The sequence below is a fragment of the Dicentrarchus labrax genome, unplaced genomic scaffold (genome assembly GCF_905237075.1).
Source record: "Dicentrarchus labrax unplaced genomic scaffold, dlabrax2021, whole genome shotgun sequence".
NCBI lineage: Eukaryota > Metazoa > Chordata > Actinopteri > Moronidae > Dicentrarchus > Dicentrarchus labrax.
The window spans coordinates 32119675-32139860 of record NW_026136721.1 but is presented as its reverse complement, the minus strand read 5'-3'; the positions used below and the strand labels follow the sequence as shown (position 1 = coordinate 32139860).

Genomic DNA, 20186 nt, shown 5'->3' with positions numbered 1-20186 from the left:
ATTGAGTGTAAATTCAGTTGGTAAACTTAAAAAAATAAAATTAAAATTAAAAATACTGCATAATTTCTCTGACTGTTTTTTTTAGAAGTTCCCACATCATACATGTTTTGACATCCAGATTTTATGCCTTTTTTTAAATTAAAAGTTCCCAATCCATAATGACTTTTTGTGAATGTAAATGTAATATCATTAAAGGTTTTATTATTAGAAAATTATGTTTCAGTATACTTTTTTTTCCTGAATCTATTAAAACATTCAAACTAGTTTATACTATCTTAATTAACTTTAAATAAAGTCCTTGTTTTCAGAGTTTGTTTTCAGCATCACCTAGTGGTCAGAGTAATAGTTGCAGTCTTTTACCCAGCCCACTGTGGTATTCTTACAGTAGACACTCAGTGCATCGGATTTGTATTCACAATTATATTTACCTTCATCCAACGGCAGGCCAGCTGACCATCCAACGAGGGCTCTGGTGAAAGTTGCTTCTCTCTGTTCTGACCAATGAATATGGAGGAGGGAAAGCTGTACGGCCTCGGTGGGCTTCCAATCGGCAGATAAAACGGATAACCCTGTGGTGAACCTCCGCCCTCCACACCTCGGTGACGAACTGGTTCCTGAGAGAGAGGAAGATGGAGAGATAAGTCAACAAACAACAAAAGAATTCTAAGAATACTGTGTCCCAATACGGAATAACGTAGGTTTTCCCTTTCTTCCGGTTCCACTGGTACTGCATGAATGCAGCATGAACACAGACACATGAGTGATACATCTGCATTAAGCTGAACAAAAATATGTTAATATTGGTAATCAAATATTTGGGGGAATATATTTGTCCAGTGCACCCTGCAAATACCATGAAGCATATCTCTCAGCACTGCCATTACTTCACCAGTGGAGACAGACATGAAATGGATCTCTTGTCTCTGCCACACTCTGTTAACAGAATGACACACAGTCACAATGTGTCAAGGGTGTCTGCATCACTTGTGGCTATTATCTACTGCCGCCTGTCTAATTACAGTCATTTTTTAAAACAAATTAGCTCTAAACCTTTTAACGATTTTAGTTTTAGTGAATACTTGACTTTTGACTGTGTAAAAGGTTCTGTAAAAAGAGTAAAAGAGAGACACAGGATTGTTATATTTTCCTTTGTCTCAAAGGTCAGACAGCTTTCATAATGCCATGACACTAGCTACTTATTCAATACTAGATGAGAGAAAAAAACTGTTTAGTTCAATGATTTTTTTTTTTTTTTTTTTTTTAAAAACAAACTGTAGCACATCCAGCACTGGCAGAGAACACATTTTAACTGTGTAGGAATTAGTGGTGGTGTAGCTGCAGATTGCATCTTTACTCACTCTTTTCAAGTACATAAGAGAAACTACGGTGGCCCAAATGTGTACAAAATCGCGAGCAGCCCTTTCTAGAGCCGGTGTTTGCTTTGTCCGTTCTGTGCTACGGTAGAAACATGGCGGTTGAACATGGCGGACATCACAGGCCTTTTCTACCAGTGGCCATCAAATTGTGTAACTCCTCCCCCTTCTGTCGGAGAGAAAGCTGACACATCAGACACTGAGAACAGTAATTTCATTAGAATGTGCAATATTACCTTTTAATATCATTGCCAACATTACTTTTCTATTCTAGTTTATTTAAGTTTGAACTTATTTGATTATATGTTTATTCTTTTAGGAACTGGTGTCAGCATTTACTCTTTAAAAAGTTTATATTTGTTATTCTAGTGTTACTGTAATTATTGAGAGATCTCTGGCACAAAAATATGTCCCTCAAGATTAATAAAGTTCTTGTCTTAACAATGAGAAAAGAACCTGGCCTGGTATTGAGCCCTGGGATTCCTCACCTTTGACCTTACTGAAAAGAAGAATGATTCATAAATGGTAATAGGAGAAGGTAAAATTCTATTGTTGGTGCTGTTCGTCTTGTTTACTCTGATGAATATTACTGTTGCTAGAGATTTACAATCTGTTTAACATTGTTGTTTAAGTGCTATACTGCTTGGCTAAATACATTTTATTCTTAAGAATAAAAAATAGAACTGACTGATGAAATAAAGGTGTTTCTAAAGATGGTTCTGCATGTTTAAAATTGGAAGAAACTTCACACATGTGACTGATTGTGGACAAAAATGTGCTGCAAACTGTTTCAAAGACATCTTTGAAGCATGTCTAGGAGAAATAATGAGTGCTTTTTACAGTCCACCCTTAATGAGTTAGACAATTTAAAATCGGTATTTTCTGAGCTAAAAGATAAATCTGAGCCGAGATGGGAGATTTGATGCTCTAACAAAGAAGCTGTGTGTTTCATGTTTTACCATTCAAGCATGGCTAGAATTTGATTTAGACAGAGTCAGTGGATGGCTGTGTGCTGTGTGCAGACATTGCACCAACAAATTAGATTCACTCCCAGGATCCCAATTCAATTCAGTCCTGTTGAAGAAGAGTGGAGGGCATTCAGCCACAATCAGTAGTTGGCTGGAAGAAGACTGTCATCATGGATTAACTGCTGACATGAAGATGCACACCTAAACAAAACAGTCTTTCCTCGAACGTAGCTTTATGAAACAGAACAGTTTGATTCTTGTGATGAAATGCATCGAATGACAATGTCAAAGGGGTTGATTGTAGTGATGTACCTACCGAGAATTATCACCTGAATCTGCAGCTGCCCTCAGCTTTACGAAGCTTTATAGTGAGTTTTAGCACATTATTGAACTATCCAACCCATAATTTAACTGCTTTACTGTTTTACAGCAAGAAGGCTTAACAACACCAAAAAACACTGTATGCTACCTAAAGCTGAGACATGACAAAGGACAGAAGCAATTTCATAGTTGGTACCTGTTAGCTTATATAACATTAAAAAGTGAGCTTTAGAGATGCTGGTAGGCAGGTTTTGATACATTTGGACAGAGCAGGCTAGCTGTTTCCCCCTGTATCCAGTATTTATGCTAAGCTAGGCTAAGTTGACTGGCTGTTGGCTGTGGCATCACATTGACACCATAAACATGAGAGTGGTATCAATCACCATTCTTATATGGCGTCTGATTGATATGATTTTTATAGATTTCCATAACTGGATATTGACACTTGGAAAGCGTCTTCTCTGGCTGTATTCATTAGACTTTTTGTGAGAATTACTTTTCTATTTGTCTTTCCATCAAAGTGTTTAATGTACTTTGCACCTGCCAACCTGACCATATCCATATCTGATAAAAAGGATCATGGGCTGAAGTCATCGTCTGTCATGGAGCCACGCCGTGAAATGGGAAGTCAACTTTTGAAATCAAATCTAAAAATCCACTTTAAAATGACACACCACTGTCATTTGATTGTTACTGCGCGGACACCTGGACTCACCCGTGAGAAGAGATGTGGCTGAGGGCTGCGGCTGCTGTGAGGGGACTCCAGGGGTGAGGAAGGGGAGAGGGACGAGGGGGAGGAAGGAGATGGGGAGAGGGAGGAGGCATGGCGGGAGGAGGGTGACAGGCTGAGGTCCATGGCTGGAGGACTGAAGCAGGACCTGAGTCGTTCTTGAGAGGAAGACTGGGAATCTGGAGATCAGAGTTGAAATGGGAGGACGTTACGTTTGATACACTGAAGTAAAACCTTTCTATATCAAGGCAATGTTAAATTTACCGTAGCAAGGTAAAGGAAATATGGTGCCTTTGCTGTTATAACCACCACCACCTCCTTTGCCTCTTGTTGAAGCAGGGAAACAGTAAAGGCCCCTTTACACTGTGCCATTTTGGGCTGATTGTCAGACAATCGTGAGAGAAATGTGATAAAATCTTCAATCAATTCAAAATGGTGATTCTAGATCTCACTGTGAGACAGCAGAGATGACAGCTAAAAGGTTACAAAGTAGGCCGTGCTGATAAATCTTCACTGGAGCTGTAGTTTTTTTGTATGCTAACAAACTAATCGTGGTTTAACCTTGCTATAATCACAAAGGTTTGAAATATGTTTCTCTTTACAGAAAGACAGATGAAAGAAATTACACATCCAGTTACAGATACTAATGCAACAATGGCGAGGTCAGAGTCAGTCTTTAGCACTCTATAAACTGTTATGGGTAAATTGTGTTATTGACCACCCGACTAATTTCCCCTCGTTGCTAATAAACACTTAAGAAGATGTCGGTCTTTAACTTCTAGGTGTACAAAATGTCAGCCGGCAATGTGTTGCTGGAGAGTGAGCGGGCCAGGGATGTGAGGGTTTATCAAAGTCTTTTATTTTTGCTTAAAACAGCTGTCTGTGGAGGGAAACAATATTAAACAATTAAGAGGGGGAAAAAAAACTAGGACTGTAGAGTTGGCTTAAAAAACGTGGTTAGTCACTATGAGGGAAAATACTGATTCATATTGTTTTAAGTGCACAGTTTTCTAGTACAGCCCATCTTGCTTTAAGGAAGCAAAGACCCATGTGAACATTGAAGCCCAAGAAGGGCATTGTAAAATAAAAAAATCACATAGACAATAAGAGTCACAACCACACTTTAGACATTCTGCACATTATTCCACACTTGGTCTGTAAGGTCATACAGTCCATTCACACTGTCACAGAGCAGAGGCGATGTTGTAGTTATCTTTTGGGTCACTTCGTGTCAGTATCACGCTCTCCTTGTTATGAGCTGCACTGACAAATCTGGGGACAATGTATGTCTATTGGAGGATAGAAGAGAGCTACCATTCACTGGATTTCCAATATTAAGTTACTGGGAAAGTGAGAACACAGAATCTACTTATTATACAATTACATTATCACATCTTAATCTTAATCACGGCTACATGGCAGCAAAGGCATGTCATGTGTGTATTAGAGAGAGGGGAGAAAGGATGGGGGCTTTGTCGATAGGTCTGTTGTGAAGAATACCGTATGCTGTGCTGCAGTTTTCATGGTTAACTCTTACCTGGGGAGGAGGGTGGAGAAGGAAACGTTGTGCATAGCAGACGTGGTCGTGTGGCGCTGAGAGGGGCGCAGATGGAGGAGGGATACGCCCTCTTTCCTAATCTCACTGGACAGTCTGTCCGTCCTGAGGGAAGCTTCAAGTCCAGCGGCTCGTCCAATGACAGCATGGTTGCTGGTTGCTCCTGCCCACCTGAAGAGAGAGCACCATCATGCAGTCAATCCGTCATTAACAACTCTCAATATCTATCCTCGATTGAATGTTCAGTGTATCAGAAATTTAACTGTCCTTGTTATGAACGCTATCTTTGGATGTTTGCACCAAATGTCTTCAGCCATGTTGATTTGCCTGCCAATGTAGCTTTCAGTGTGTTCTTGAGGGTATAAGTGATTTTACTTTTTCAATTTTGTGCAGTAAGATTGTTAGCAAAATGTGTTTTTGTTTTTAGATTCATGTTTCAATCAGCATTAACTTTTTATTTTTATTTTTTTGGCATTTTAGCAGCAGTATAAGCTGTAAACACAACACTGATACTAAATCTGTCAACTTATAAAGCTGGTGGGGTAAATTCACAGATCTACCAGACACACAGCGACATTAGCAATTCATTTGAGGACACTATTAACTCTCTTTTTGCTCTACTTTTGGTCTCTAAAAGCTGAGGAGGGAAATATCTGACTCTTAAAAGTGGGGTCAGCCATTCTGGAGAAAGATAGTTGATTGATGAGTCTCATTCCCAGGTCGTCAAATACCGACGCTTTAGGCGACTAAATGCTCCACTATGTTAATAGTCACTAACTGGTGTCAGTCTGTTGTTAGGTGCTGGGCCGGTAACAGACAGTGGGCTTATGAGAGCTTATTTGCTGAAAAAAGCTGTTTGCTACATCTGAAAACACCACTTGAGAGCAGTAAGAGGGAATCAAAACAGCCAATGAGACTGCAGGATTGTAGTAGTTTACATACTTTTTTGCTGTAGTACAATTACTCTGCACCAGTCCGCCATTGACGTCAGTGCAAAGCACAGTTAGATCTGGAGTGCGACTGTGACACACACCAGCCACATGAACTTAAATCATCTCTATAAAAGTGTCTACTTTGCTTTTACAGACAGCCGAACTTTCATTTTAGTTTTTTTCTGTTTTAAAAATCTGTGTGCGTTTTTAATTTTTATGAAATAAATCCTGTAACATTAGTCCCAACGACAGTTGGATCCTATGTGATCCTATTAAATTATTATACAAATATTGTGGCTTGTAGACAAAAAAGTAGTTACTGTGGTAAACACGGCATAAATAATTCACAGTGAGTGTTTAACGACAGCTGAAAGTTTGCAGCTTCACATTTCTTTTGAATAACACATTTAAAATGATATGGCTCTACAGATTGTACAGTACATTCAAATAAGTTTACATTCATGCAAATTTTACTTTCTTAACCCTTTACTTTTACACACAACCATCACCACTAAAATGACCCTGAGGAATGGAGGCATGACCTTCAATGTTACACAATAACAATGCAATGATATTGATATTGAAATAAATAGTGGAGTAATAATAATACAAATTAACTCTGCAATGGTCCTAAATAATATAGTATTCCAGTTAAAACATATTGTTTTACATTAATTAGTGTGGTAAACTTAAATAATAATACTTTAATTAATTTAAAATGCAATGTAATGTTTGCAGTCACTAAGACTTTTAAATCTAAAGAAATGACACATCAGTAACCTACATGAGACAGATGTGGCAGTTAGCTTTTTCAGGGCCAAAAACGATCATCTCTACAGGCTCTACAAGATATTTTAACTTATCACAGTAGGACAAATGTAAATGATAAAATCAATGATGTTTCCATTTCAGGGTTCTGCGATTGTGTATACTGGTTCACTGTGCTCACTGTAACTGCTTACTGGCACACTGGAATAGAACAGAGCTACTGTTGATGTTAGCAACACCTGTGCTATTATGACAAGTCAAAATGAAAAACACCATCATGATGTCTGAGATGGTCAAATAATAAACCAATAGGGGTGAGGATTTTGCATTTATATATATATATATATATAAATATATATTCAATATATATGTCAGTATTCAGTATTAAAAGTTTTTTCCAATTATAGACCTGCTTTACTTCTGACCCCAGAAATTACAATAACCTAGATTTAGCTGTTGTCCAGTTCTACAACCATTCAGTCAATGTGAGAAAGATAGCAGGGTCCAATCCTGTGTTGTGAATTTCGGTTGTTGCTCAGTTCCTGAGGGAAAAAGCTCTGAGAAGCATTATGATGTGGGTTTGTTATTGCGATCCTCTACATTTCTGTGGTCAGCTTCACTGAGGGGCTTAACAAGATTTTGCAGTATTTTTCCACCCGTGGTGGTATGATACTCTGAGTGAAGCATGAGACAAAAAGCTACCCTGGTCCATGACTCAACTCATGAGTTCTTGTTAGACCGAATGACTCAAGACCCAGATATCTGCTTCAAAGGGGGAGAAAAAAAATCTCACAAGCCGAAACCAAAGGGGGAAAACTCTGCAGCGAAGTGGATCAAACCTGTGAAGAAATGCCGGACAGCTGCTGTGAAAGAAGTTGACACAACTCACACTTTGGTTTGCAGTGATATTCTGCTTCTCGCTCTCACTGTTACACAACATCCACACCTCAGAGCTGCCTGGCTTTTTGTTTTAAGAGCATCTCTGCAGGTCTCAGGTCTGCTCAGTTTACCGTCACTCGCCATCATTTAGTAAATCCGATTACTCTGAATATACCTAGCAGAAGTTGCCGTTAGTAGAGACGAGAGCTGACCGATACACCGGCAGGGCTGATATTAACATTTATAAATCATTATAAATTGTCATGTATAATTCTAGCTTATGAAGTCAGTTGACTTATAAATTAAGTACAGCCATTTAGAAAGCAGAGTTGCAATTACATAGTTTGTCCACCAAACAACCCACTCTTTACGAGGTTATTTTTTACACAGTAAATAACACAAACAATAAATCATGGAAATATATTGCAGATTATAAAAGTTATATGAGCTACAAATTAACAATTTATATCCATGTTGTTTACCAAACACCAATTTACAGACAACAGAATGTACAGTATGTTATCTTAGCAACATTACTTATGTTTGTGAGAGGTCACTTTTGTCCACAGGGGCCAACAAGTTCTCTGTTGATGCTTTAAATATGGAAACAAATCTACCTTGCTGAGTTTTCACTCTGACTTGAAACTTTACACCCACGGCAGAAAAAATGTTTTCAGATATTTGTTTTTCTATCCAGTTGTTATATATTTAGCCAGTATTTGCCTCCAATGGAACTCCTAAATGGCGCCAGACGTGGGTTGCAAGTCGATTTGTGACACAACTGTAAAACCTCTATTGGGTGTCTGTCTCACTATATGGCTCTTTAATGATAGCTGGCAGTAAGAGCATTCTTAATTTACTTTCACTGGCTGAATTTCCAAACACAGTCTGGGATTCAAACTGGCAACTTTCCAGCTGCACGTACACCTCTTTAACTTCTAAACTTGCTGTCACCACAGATTCTTCCACAATCACCGACAGGATCCCCCGACATAATATGAGGCAGAGGCTAAACCACAATGAAGTCAGTGTTTAGGTCCTTCTGCCGGCCTGCCAGCTACCTCACCACACTGGTTTCACATTCCACAGCAACCTCGTTGACTTCTCTCACACACACGCGCTGTTATTTGGAGGTATTGTGACGGCACGCACATACAGGACCATATGCATCGAGGCACGCATGCAGACTGAAGTCACACCAGCAGGCATGCGCAAAACTCATAACCACACGTGAGCCCCCCACCCACCTCCAGCAGCTCCTCCCCCTCTTTTCCCTCAATGACCTGCGTTTGGGCAGCATGCCCGGACCCTCTTATGGATCCCCTACTGCCTAGCAAAACACATACTTTTACTATTCACACACTTGCACATAAACATATGTACTTGTGCACACATGCATGCACACACAGTCACATATAGTGTATATTCTAAACACATGTAAGGAGTAACCCTTTTTCACGCAACAACACACAGACGTTTGTTTTTCTATACTTGTGAGGACCCTCATTGACATAATGCATTCCCCTAGCACCTAACCTTCACCGTCTACTAATTGCCTAACCATAAACCCTTATCCTGACCCTTCTAAACAAGTCTTAACCTTCAAACAGTCCTTTGAAGTAGTGGGGACCAGCTAATATGTCCTCATTACAATCATTTAGAACTGAAAGTGTCCTCACAAAGATAGCAATACTCTCTCTCTCTCTCTCTCTCTCTCTCTCTCTCTCTCACACACACACACACACACACACACACACACACACACAGTACAAGTGCATGTGCATTTATAGGTCTGGTCACACCCAGGACTGCACTTTTTTAGTGGACTTACGCAGTAGTATACACATGCATACACAGTTGTACAAGCAAATAAACATCAATTCACCCTCAAGCAAACAACATAAGCAGAAACTAAACACTTTGCACACAGTTGTATGCAAAAGAGTTCGCACATACAAACACAGATGCCCCCGAGTCCTCAGGAAAGCAGCAACGCACATACCTACGTATATCCGTTACATTTAGTCTCACATATGATGGACCACAGTGGAAGTAAGTCCTGGTCTTTGTCTAGTTATCGCTGACAATATCTCATGTGTCGTTTTTTTTGTTTTTAATACTGTGTTTGAACTTTTGTCTAATAAACTAAATACAAATTCAAATTCTGTGCACTGGAGCTCTTTAGTGCACGCGGTATACACATGCATATACACACCAAAGTTTCCATATAAATGATAGAAACAAGTTTTTTTTCTACACACAAGTATGTGTAAAGCTGTACAGACACACATACAGAGTGGATGCCCCCCTCGGGTATAACGTACAATAACACACAGAGTCTTTCCACCTCTCACAGGAAACATTTGCTTCCACGGCGCCCTGATCTGGCCTCTCCCTCCCCATTTTTTTTTTTTACTCCTCTCTCCCTCTATTTCCCTCCCTCTCACTCCTTCCTGTGGTTTTCCTCTCCCAGTCCTCCAGCAGAGCATACCTCTCCTGTTCTCCTCCCCTCTCCTCTGCCCTCTGCACCTCCCACTCCTTTTTCTTCTCTCCCATTTTTTATTCTCCAGAGCGTTTTTGAACTCCCTTTTCCATTTTTCTACAATTTCTTGCCATTTTGTCGCTGCAGAAACACATCGAATGACTCTATATAAGAAGTCATTCTTGATTTCTAGGCACAGGGCTTATTGCTTCCTCTTCTACGTACTGTATATGACACATGATTCTTTAAAAAACTACCTTCTCAATCTCTCTTTCTTTCTCTCTTCTTTAACAGAGATTAAATCTGGGGGTAAAATTGAGAAGACATCTCTGAAGTTTCTCAAATCTCAAATCAGGTTTGGAGAATGAAGCCTGATTTTAAAAGTTGGTATTTTAGGGTTTTCTTGAAGAAGAGGAATGGATTTCAGTGGGAGGGAGGAGTGACAGAAGACGGTCCATCACTCCAGGAACGATGTCAGTCCTTGTTTTTTAGGGGTTACATCCTTTGATCTTTCCATCCCACGTCCTTATAAGGTATTACGCAACGCCGCTGCAACAGCGATGATGACAGGAGGCTTTGTTTTTGTGACTTGGAGGCATACAGAGACAGGAGGAGAGAGACTGACTCTAAAGGCTGAGGTGCATTCATGGGAAATGGCTGGAATTGGCTGAAACTGGACACCTGTTTGAACAGCAAATAGCAGGGAACATTTCAATGGACCAAAACAAAGACAGAGTGGTTTGCACTGAGGAGAAAAAGGGATTCTGAGGACGTAGAGAGAGTTGAGAAGCATCTAGAAAATAGCCTGGGGGTCCTCTTACCACACAGACTGTGGTTAGATGGAGACAATAAGCAAAACATGTTGTAGTTCTTGGAGGCAAATGTGAAGCAAACAAGAGTTCTTCTTTTCTAATTGACATCCAAGTATTTTTCAAATTACAACACAATATGTTTTTGACTGTTTTCAAGGGCTCAAGCCTACATAGAACATCCAAAACAGTAATGACCATATCACGTTGCAAACTCGAGTCACAAAAACAAAACCACCACCACTGCAGTTAGGTGGTTTTTGCCACCACGGCAGCGAAAGGAAATTTACTGTCAGTGTTCACAGCTTGTGAATGTGTTGAACCACTGTTTTATATTATGTCAGCTCTGATTCACAACATGTTCTCAGTGCCAGCATTCAGGAGAGTGAATTTCTCTCTGGACGAAAGAAATGGCAACGTATAGGGAGACAGAGAGTGAGCAGGCGGTGAAAACGACATATAGAAAAACTGAGTGACAAGAAAGGAGGGAGGGAAAGACAGAAACTGTGGGAGTCAGATGTGGGCTCCCACCCTTTTCTTCTCCTCACACTTTTCCCATTATTTGTCTCAGTATTATCCTCTCTCTCTCTCTCTCTCTCTCTCGTGTCTCGGCAGTACTAAGTGATGCAATTCTGCAGAGCAAGTCTGCAATAGCCACCAGTAGAGCCTGCAGTGTCTCACACTGACACTGGCGTCTTTACCATTTAGGAGGGGAGTGGTGGCGGGTGTCAGGGGAGGACAAGCGTGGGAGTAATCCATCAAGACAGGGATTATTTAGTTCTTTGCTAAAAAAAAAAGCTCTTTCCAGACTTTCTGTACATCTCTAAATTTAATTCTGAAGACTTTTCAAAGGTTGTTGCAGCAGATATATGTGATTTTTCTAAAATAAAATGTCATTACAGCAGCCACTTTGTGAGTAAATATGCCCCAAACATAAGAAAGGACACCAGAATTTCTTTTTCTACTCATACCAGAGAAAGGGAGGTCTCTCAGCTTTTATAAGTCATTCATTATTGACAATAAAGTGGCAGGATGTGAACTTTGTGGTCTTTGTAGTGTTGCACACATGACACTGTCCTCTAGTGCTTCACCAGCACAGGCTAAAACAAGGACTGTAAATTATATATAGCCCGTCTTTAACTTATGTCTAGGTCTAGTCAAAGTAAAATGAAAAAACATTCATTTCTGATGTCTGAATTTCTTGCACTTATGAGACCATTTCTTATTTGATGGTGAGTTACACTAAACAAACGCCGATATTGCAAAGCAGCCATCATATGTTATATTCTCAGTTAGAGGCAGAGGTACATTTTTTCTTAAAGGTCCAGCGTGTAACATTTAGGAGGATCTATTGGCAGAAATTGAGTATAATATTCATAGGTATGTTTTCATTAAATCACCTAAAAAAAATTATTGTGTTTTTGTTACCTTAGAATGAGCCGCTTTCATCTATAGACATCGAGAACGGGACGAGAACGGACAGACTCGTTTTTCACGGGTTTCGTTGCCACCGTAGTTTCTCCTACACACTTCACAGCCCGTTCTCATTCCCAGATTGTCAGATACAGAAGTGAGTGGTATTCAGTTGCAATCTGAAACTTTGTATTGCTCTCAACACTTACAGAGACAAACTGGAGACAGAAGACAAATGTTTTGAGTCACATGGGATGGAGATCAGTTGGAATCGGTAGAGGGATGCAGCAGGGCTATAATAAAGGATAAACCCCCCCTTATCCTACTTTATCCGTTTGTGGCTCGAAGATGAACTTAACCATGTATAGTCATGATATACAAACTTCAAGCTGGTACTATTTTGGAACAAGTTTGCATGGACCATGTAACTCGCTGGCTGAAGAAGTGGCTGCTTCCTCCACAGAGGACAACAAAGTTGACTAGTTTTAACCATTTCATAAACTAAACTGAGCACATTTTCTTTTCCAGAGACACTCAGATTTACTTACAGTATAAATGTGAGCAAATCATTCTTATTAACATATTTGAGCTACAAGGAGCGGGAATACTGGATTGGTCATTTAGCCTAACACTTGACCTCCAATGAATGCTAATGTAGCTCAGTGCTTCCTGAATCTATAACAAGGCAACTATTTGCTAACACACACAACACAAACATTTTTTGTAGTGATATTATCATGTTCACAGTTTGTTCTGCTGCTATTACAATTACTGCTGCTTTTAGGTCTGTTTTGTCAGTCATATGGTAACGTCAAGGAGCTACAGTGTTGCTGTGTTTGACTGCATTTTAATATATTTGGTGCACTGATTGAGAACAGCTCTTATTTGAGATGTCTTGTGACATGCTTTCTACAGACACTTGCCAGCCAATCATAAACTAGTATTTCACATTGCAAATATATAAATAATATAAATAAATCAATACAGCTCTGAAAGTATATTTCAGTCCTCTACAAACCCAAACACTTCACCTGGGGGTGACAGTATGTGTAAAGATGTCCATATTTATTTCTCATATTTTATCTTGTACCTTGAATCCTTGTTTTTAAACGATTTCATTGTATTTGATTTTTGCCACTGGATTAAGGCTTTCTTTCTTACTTTTTTCCTCTCTTAGTATTATTTGTTCTAGTGTCCTCACTTATTTTTCACTCCTTCCCTCCTTCTCACTCATAACCCCCATCCATAATCCCTTGCACCACCACCACTGCCACCATCCAACCGTTTGGCAGTGGGACAAGGTCAACACAGAAACCAGCTCACTTCTCCTCATTGCTTTCCCTCCCTGTAATTCTTCGCATCAGCGGAGCAACAGATCCCTCCCCCTCCCTGATCCTATCACCCACCGCCGCCCTCTGAGGAGCGAGGGAAGGAGAAAGACTAAAGATGGAGAAGAGGATGAAGGAGAAGGTCCAGGCACGAGTGCAGATATTCTGAGCTGGGCTGAAAATATGAAGGCAGGGAGGACGGAATAGGGAAGGAACATTAGGAAATGAAAGACAGAGAGAGGGAGGAGGGGAGCTGGTGGAGAGAGACAGAAAGACTGAGGGAGAGAAGTGTTTTTAACCTTTGTTGTCAGGCGAGACAGACGAGGCCAAGAGCAGTCTGCATCCCAGAAATCAATCTAATTTTCTCTCTCTATCACTCATTTTCTTTCTCTTTCTTTCTGTTGTGTCTTTCTCCTCAGTTTCTTTCTTTTTTCTTTCTCTCCATCCCTCTTTCATTCCCTCAGCTCTGTCATCCAGACCTAAAACACACAAACACATGCGCCTCACATTCCTACGTGCAGAGCAGATTCACCCAATTTGTTTCCACTGCGTGTGTGTGTGCGCGCGCGCCAAGCCTGTAAATAATAACCAATCCCAGCTGTACTGTAGGCCGTTCCTCTCATTCTCGGTGGAGAAACAAAGAGGGAGAGAAAGGAAAAAGGCTCCATCAAATAAGAGAGTAATGAGCTGGAAAAAAAGTCAGCGAAGAGTTAAGCAGGAAGAATTAATATTGTTTTAATACTAACAGACATAATGAGTTCTGACAAACTGGTAGTCAGTGCTTTACACGTATAGGAGTTACATGCCAATTTGTACTCATGTCAATAGAGAGCTTCAGAGTCAAAGCTCTTGAATGCTTTTCCACAGTTGCAGCAAGCACTTTTTAGGGGAGGAAAGCTGCACAGGTCAATAAAATCCGTAATTCCCTTCAAAATCTCTTTTTAAGTTGACTTCCACACAGGGGACAAATTTCATCCTGATTCTCTGGACGGTGTGAAGGGAGAGGAAGGACTTGATGAACACGGAGAACAACAGAGGTCAGAGACAGAGAATAAAGTTAACTGTTGAAAGTTAGGGCCAAACAGGGCTGTGATTATTCACTAATGAAAACATACCAATGAACATTATATTCCATTTCTGCCAATAGATCCTCCCAAATGTTACACACTGGACCTTTAAATGAATTTGCGTTAACTTACTTCTTTTTCTTCTCTGGTAGTAGCCGAGCTAGCTAATTGGTTAACTGAGAGTAGCAAACCATTCCTATTGGGATTAGCATGTTCCCAGTTAGCTTGGCACAGAAACACCTCAGGATTTGGGTTTAATGCAAGCCCTTTATAGAGCCAGGAGAAAAAGTATAGGTATGGAAGTTGGGGCAGTGGGTGGACAATTAACACTTCTGACTTAATTGTGCAGGAGACAAGCATTCACGCACCATCACAGACATAGTATTCATCGTTTTATTAACTGCAATCATTCCAATTCAATTAAAGGGAGAATATTATTTTTAATGCAGGTGCTGGACGTACTTTGTTCTTTTTAAACATGGTGAGTTCATTCCATTAAGTCTCCAGGTGGAGAAAAGTGCTGAAACAATGAATGATTTAGTTGATTTACAGAATACTAATCAACAACAACTTGAATAATTTATTATTCAAGTCATTTGGCTTAAGCTGGTTCCAGCTTCTCAACTGTGGTTGCTTCTTCTATAGTCAATGAAATATCTCTAGGTTTTCTGATCACTTAGTCAGACAAACAAGCATTTAAAGAAAATAAGATTGGATCTGGAAAATCTGGAAAAAGACGTGTATTTTCATTATTTTCTTACATTGTATTGACTATGATTGTAGTTGCAGCTCTAGTGAAGCTAAAGGTTTGTTAAGTCTGGCACCAAAGCAATGGGTCAATGTCATCAAAGAAGCCATGAGAAAAGAGAGTGATGAAGAGTATTCCACATCTTTGAGCCACTGGGACATAGAAGAAATCCATTTCTGACTCTACGCCCATCTGCCATGGCACTTGATTCCTCTTTACAATCATAATTCCCTTTCTTTGCCAAGACATTTTTTTTCTTTATCCATTTTTCCTCTCCTTCTCTGCTCATGGTTCACTCACTCTCTTTGTCAGGCCTTTTTTTTTTTTTTTTTTTCGTGCCGGCCAGCATTTCATTTGCCTCCTTCCTCAAACACAGACCAAAAAGAAAGAGAGCGAGTGGCAGGGAGGGGAGAGGAGAATAAGAGGGGGAGTGATGGAGGGGGGTGTCGGGGTGGGGTTTGCGGAATTTGGTCTATGTTTGGTTTGGAAGTAAAGGCCCCGGCGCTGGGCTCTCAGGAGGATAATGGAAAAGAGAGGGAGAAGAAAGGGAGGTTTATGGATGTGTGTGTACCCTCACAGGTGGTCGGCACATACTGACAGGGGACCTTTTGCATGTCAAAATGTGTGTGTGTGTGTGCGTGTGTGTGTGTGTGTGTGTGTGTGTGTGTGTGTGTGTGTGTGCGTGCACGTGTGTTTACTGAATTGTGTGAGCACGCTGGCGAAGCTACGTGTGCTCAAAGCATGTGTGTACATTTGTCTGTTTATTTGCAGATGTTGGCACGGATGCATGTAAGCTTTTAGCATGTAAGAATCAGAGTGGGAAGACAGAGAGAGGAGGTGAATACGACATTCCTACGATGGAGGGGAGGAGGAGGGGAGAAGGAGGGGGGAGATGCAGGGAGCCAGTGGTTAGTTAGTGGTTAGAAACTAAGAGGAGAAAAATGAATGTCTGGTCCAGGGCTGGGCTCAAGAACGATACCACAACCAGCCAACGAGCCAAGGGAGAGGAGAGGAGAAAATAAAGTCAAAAAGAGTTATGTAAAAGAGGAGAACCAGGGGAGGCCTCCTCCTCCGCCACCTCCTCCCACCCCCTTTCCTCCCATATGAGGCCTGCTAACTCCTGCCCCTGCTCCAGGGGAGAAAATGGGGGAGTGGTGCTTTTATAGCTGAGCTGAACCCGCTGAACCCATCATGTGCAAACAGCAGGCAAAGTATGGAGACAACAGAGGGCCGAGGCCAGCAGCCACACAGGGGGCTTCGGTGGGGGGTCCCATGTTGGGGAGCACGGGAGGGCTGGAGGTACGAGGAGGAGGAGAGGGATGGAGGAGTCACCACAGGTCTCCCTGTTTAACTATCAGTTTGGGTTGGGTCTTTCTTTATTTCCTTCACTTATGACTTATTTCATTGGCCTTTTATTTACTTACTTCACATTCTTTCTTCCTTCCCTCCCTCCTTTCTTTGGCTATGTCGTTTTGTTTATTTTACCTTTCTCACTTCTTTCCTTCCTCCTTTTTCATTCCTTCTCTTCCTTCTTTCTTTCTTCCTGTCTTCTGTTGTTCCTACTGTACTTCAGTCTGCTATATTTTCTGTCCTTCATTCGTTCTTGCTACTATTGTTTCCTTCCTTTTTTTCATTTTTCATTCCTTTCTTTCTGGCATTGTTGGCTTCCATAACTGTATTCTTTGCTTTCTCCACTTTGTTTCCTTCACTTCATTTTCCTGTATTACTTCCATGCCTTATTTAATCCTTCCTTCAGTCATTCTTCGTTTGGTTCATTCCTTCTGCCTATTTTCCTAATTCACTTTCTTCCTTAACTTTTATTTTGCTTTCTTTCTCTCTTTGTTTTTTAGCCTTGTTTCCTTCGCCTATTTCTTACTTTTAACATTTCTCTTTACTTTTACTATTCTTATTTCCCTCACTTTCTCTGTTTTACTCCTTCCTTCCGCCATTCCTTCTTTCTTCCATTGTTTTCTTCCTTCTCTTTTTACTTTACTTACTCCATTTTCTTCCTTCCCTAACTTAATTGTAACATTATTTTGTCTTGTATTATTTCTTCTTAGTCCTTTCATTACATTCTTATTTAATTTTCCTATTATTCTTTGCTAGCTTCCTACCTTCTATCCTTCCTTTCGACATACACCTATTATAACACTCACACACACACACACACAGACACACAGACAGACACACACACAGACACACACACACACACACACACACACACACACACACACACACACATATGCCATATGTATGAGCAACACTCCCACCCTGCAGCAGACAGTGTGGGTGGAAGTGGGCTGTAAGGCAGACGCACCCAACAACAACAGGAAAGGAGCTTGCTTGGCTCTGAGCCTTTTTTAAAATCCATCCATGAGCGTCTGTCCAACCTTTAGAAAACAGCATGATGCAACGAGCCTGCAACCTGCACACTGCTGCCGTCATACAAAAAAACTCCCTTCTCAAAAAGTCTTCACACAGACCACCATGATGCGTCTCAGAAAACTAAAGAAGGGGCTCAAGTGGAGCTGGCACACCCATGAATCACTCCCTAAACCTGCCCTGCCTGTTGGGACCCCAGAGTTTCAGCTTAAGTAAAAGCATGGAAATCAGCACAGCTGGAGTTAGGAGGTGTTTTTCTAACGGGAGACACACTCATCTTTTAGGGAGGATGAGGAGTAATGATCGGTGATGGGCAGTGGTGTCATGGGGGTGGAGGACTTGTGGGATTTGATGAACCAAACTGCTGGGAGGAAAGAAAAGGGGAAGTAAAGGTCTCGTCTCCACACTGTTTAACTTGGGAGTTTTTATAGTGGGGGTGTACGCAGGAGTGTGTGCTTGTCTATGTGTAAACTGAAGGGTTTAAACTTACACGTGGGTTTACCACACTTTTAGGTGTGTGTAGGTGCTTCTCATTAACATAGACTTTAAATTCTCTCAAACTCCTTCCTGCTTTGTGAATGAACATATAGGCTTTAAACCATATGAATCAACTAATAATGCTGTCATGTTCTTATATGTATGACTTTCATGTGCTCAAAATCAATATTCCAATATGTAATCAAGTCTGCAAATGACTGGTGTATGTTTATGTTTGTGTCATCAATTTATCAGTTGTGTTTTTCCCAAGCAGGAGTACATACAAGAACAACAACAGAGGGCCCAGGGTAGACCCTTGAGGAGCTCCATATCTAAGATGAGCTAGAGGAAGAGAATGCAACATCGGCTGCGACTAGTGATTATTTCTTATTATCAATTAATCAGTCGATTATTTTTTTTTTATCATTAATCAATTTGTCCATAAAATGTAAAAAAATAAATTGCCCAAAATGCAAGGTGACATTGTCAAAGGAATTATTTTGCCTGGAATTAGTTCACAACTCAAAGATCTTCAATTTAGTATCGCATAAGAGAAATAAAAGCAGAAAATCTTCACATTTTAGAAGCTGGAACCAGCAAATATTTTGTATTAGAAATCACTTACAAACTATTAATCAGTTATTAAAATTATTCCTGATCTTTTTCTTTTTTTTACTAAAAAATCAATTATTTATTGAGATTAATGGGACACATACACTCTTCTTCCACCTGCTGGGCCAATACCAATAAGAAAAAAATGTGAGCCTTTTGTATTTACATCAGGTTTATACAAGGGCCCAGGACAGAACCTTGAGGAGCTTCGTTTTGGTAAAGAGCTGTAGATGAGGAGGAGAATGTAATACTTTTGAAATGTGAGATGATTAAATTATTGAAATTAGATGTTTAAAACTACATTTACTTTTAGTGGATATGGACTTAATTTGTACACTGATTACAGCATTTTTGTGCTTCACACTGTATATCCAAGGCTATGATGTTTAATAAAGGTTTAAATTAGTTGTCCCCATTTTCTTTGTCCCCATAAAAATATAATTGTGACCAATATTGGTCAGCACAGACATTTTAAACCAGTAACAGAGGAACATCAAGCGATTGAGGTTTGTGTTAGTATAAAAAAGACAAGACAGCAGCTGAATCTCGTTTGGATTTACCTTACAACAGCCCGTAGACAGCGAAACAGCCTCCTCTGCTACTGGTAGTCTGTCTGAAGATGCTTTCGAGCCTCCAAAAGACACAAACTGAGGACACAAATGACCAAAATCAAGCGAGTTTGTCCGGCGTTTCCCGTACCATCTTCGATTAAGTTATCAGTTGTCTCTGGCTGGAAATCGGTATTTTGAAAGCAAATCCACCCACAAGGGGATCGTTCAGGAGGAAAAAGATGTGGCGAGTGCTCAGTTTTCAGATATGCAACCTTAAACCTTGTCCTGTGACTAGTTTTCTCTCAAATTTAGAGTGACGTGAGCTAAAGAAATCGCCGAGGAAGTGTTTGGGGTGGGGGGAGGGGGGGTAAACTAAATGTCATTCAGATGTCAGGATGTAAGCTGCGATGTGAATGTCAAATCCGCTGCAAAAAGGTAGAGAGGCTCTCCAGGAGGCGCATCGCCCAGTTGCGACGCTGGTCAACTGAGCTTCCAGCGGCGGCGAGGAGGGAAGAGGCTGTCTGAGTGGGAGAGAGAAGGAGGGGTGGGGGGTGGAGAGACATTGGGAGAGAGAGGGAGAGAGAGAGAGAGAGAGAGAGAGAGAGAGAGAGAAATGCCAGAGAAGAGATCCAACTTCCTCCGCCAGCTGTTGACTCTCACGACAGTCTGCTGTGTTGTTCTTACAATATGCATGCCTCCTATAGGCCTACCAATGAAATGCTTACTATTTTATAGAACCAGGTGCAGTAACAATTTTAAATAAAGTATCAACAACAACTTTTTTGCAGCAC

At 40.6% G+C, this 20186-nt stretch overlaps 1 protein-coding gene across 1 annotated transcript in view; it reads right to left on the bottom strand.

Annotated features, from left to right (window-relative positions):
- LOC127354562 (zinc finger protein GLIS2) overlaps positions 1-19900 on the bottom strand; it is a 28488-nt gene extending 8588 nt beyond the window's left edge. The window contains exons 1-4 of the mRNA XM_051384534.1: positions 19405-19900; positions 4930-5118; positions 3378-3571; positions 429-614 (exon numbers count right to left, since the gene is read on the bottom strand). Of these exons, the coding sequence (XP_051240494.1) occupies positions 429-614; positions 3378-3571; positions 4930-5095 (546 nt within the window). The 5' untranslated portion in view covers positions 5096-5118; positions 19405-19900. The remainder of the gene's footprint in view (positions 1-428; positions 615-3377; positions 3572-4929; positions 5119-19404) is intronic.
- Positions 19901-20186: the final 286 nt, after the last annotated feature.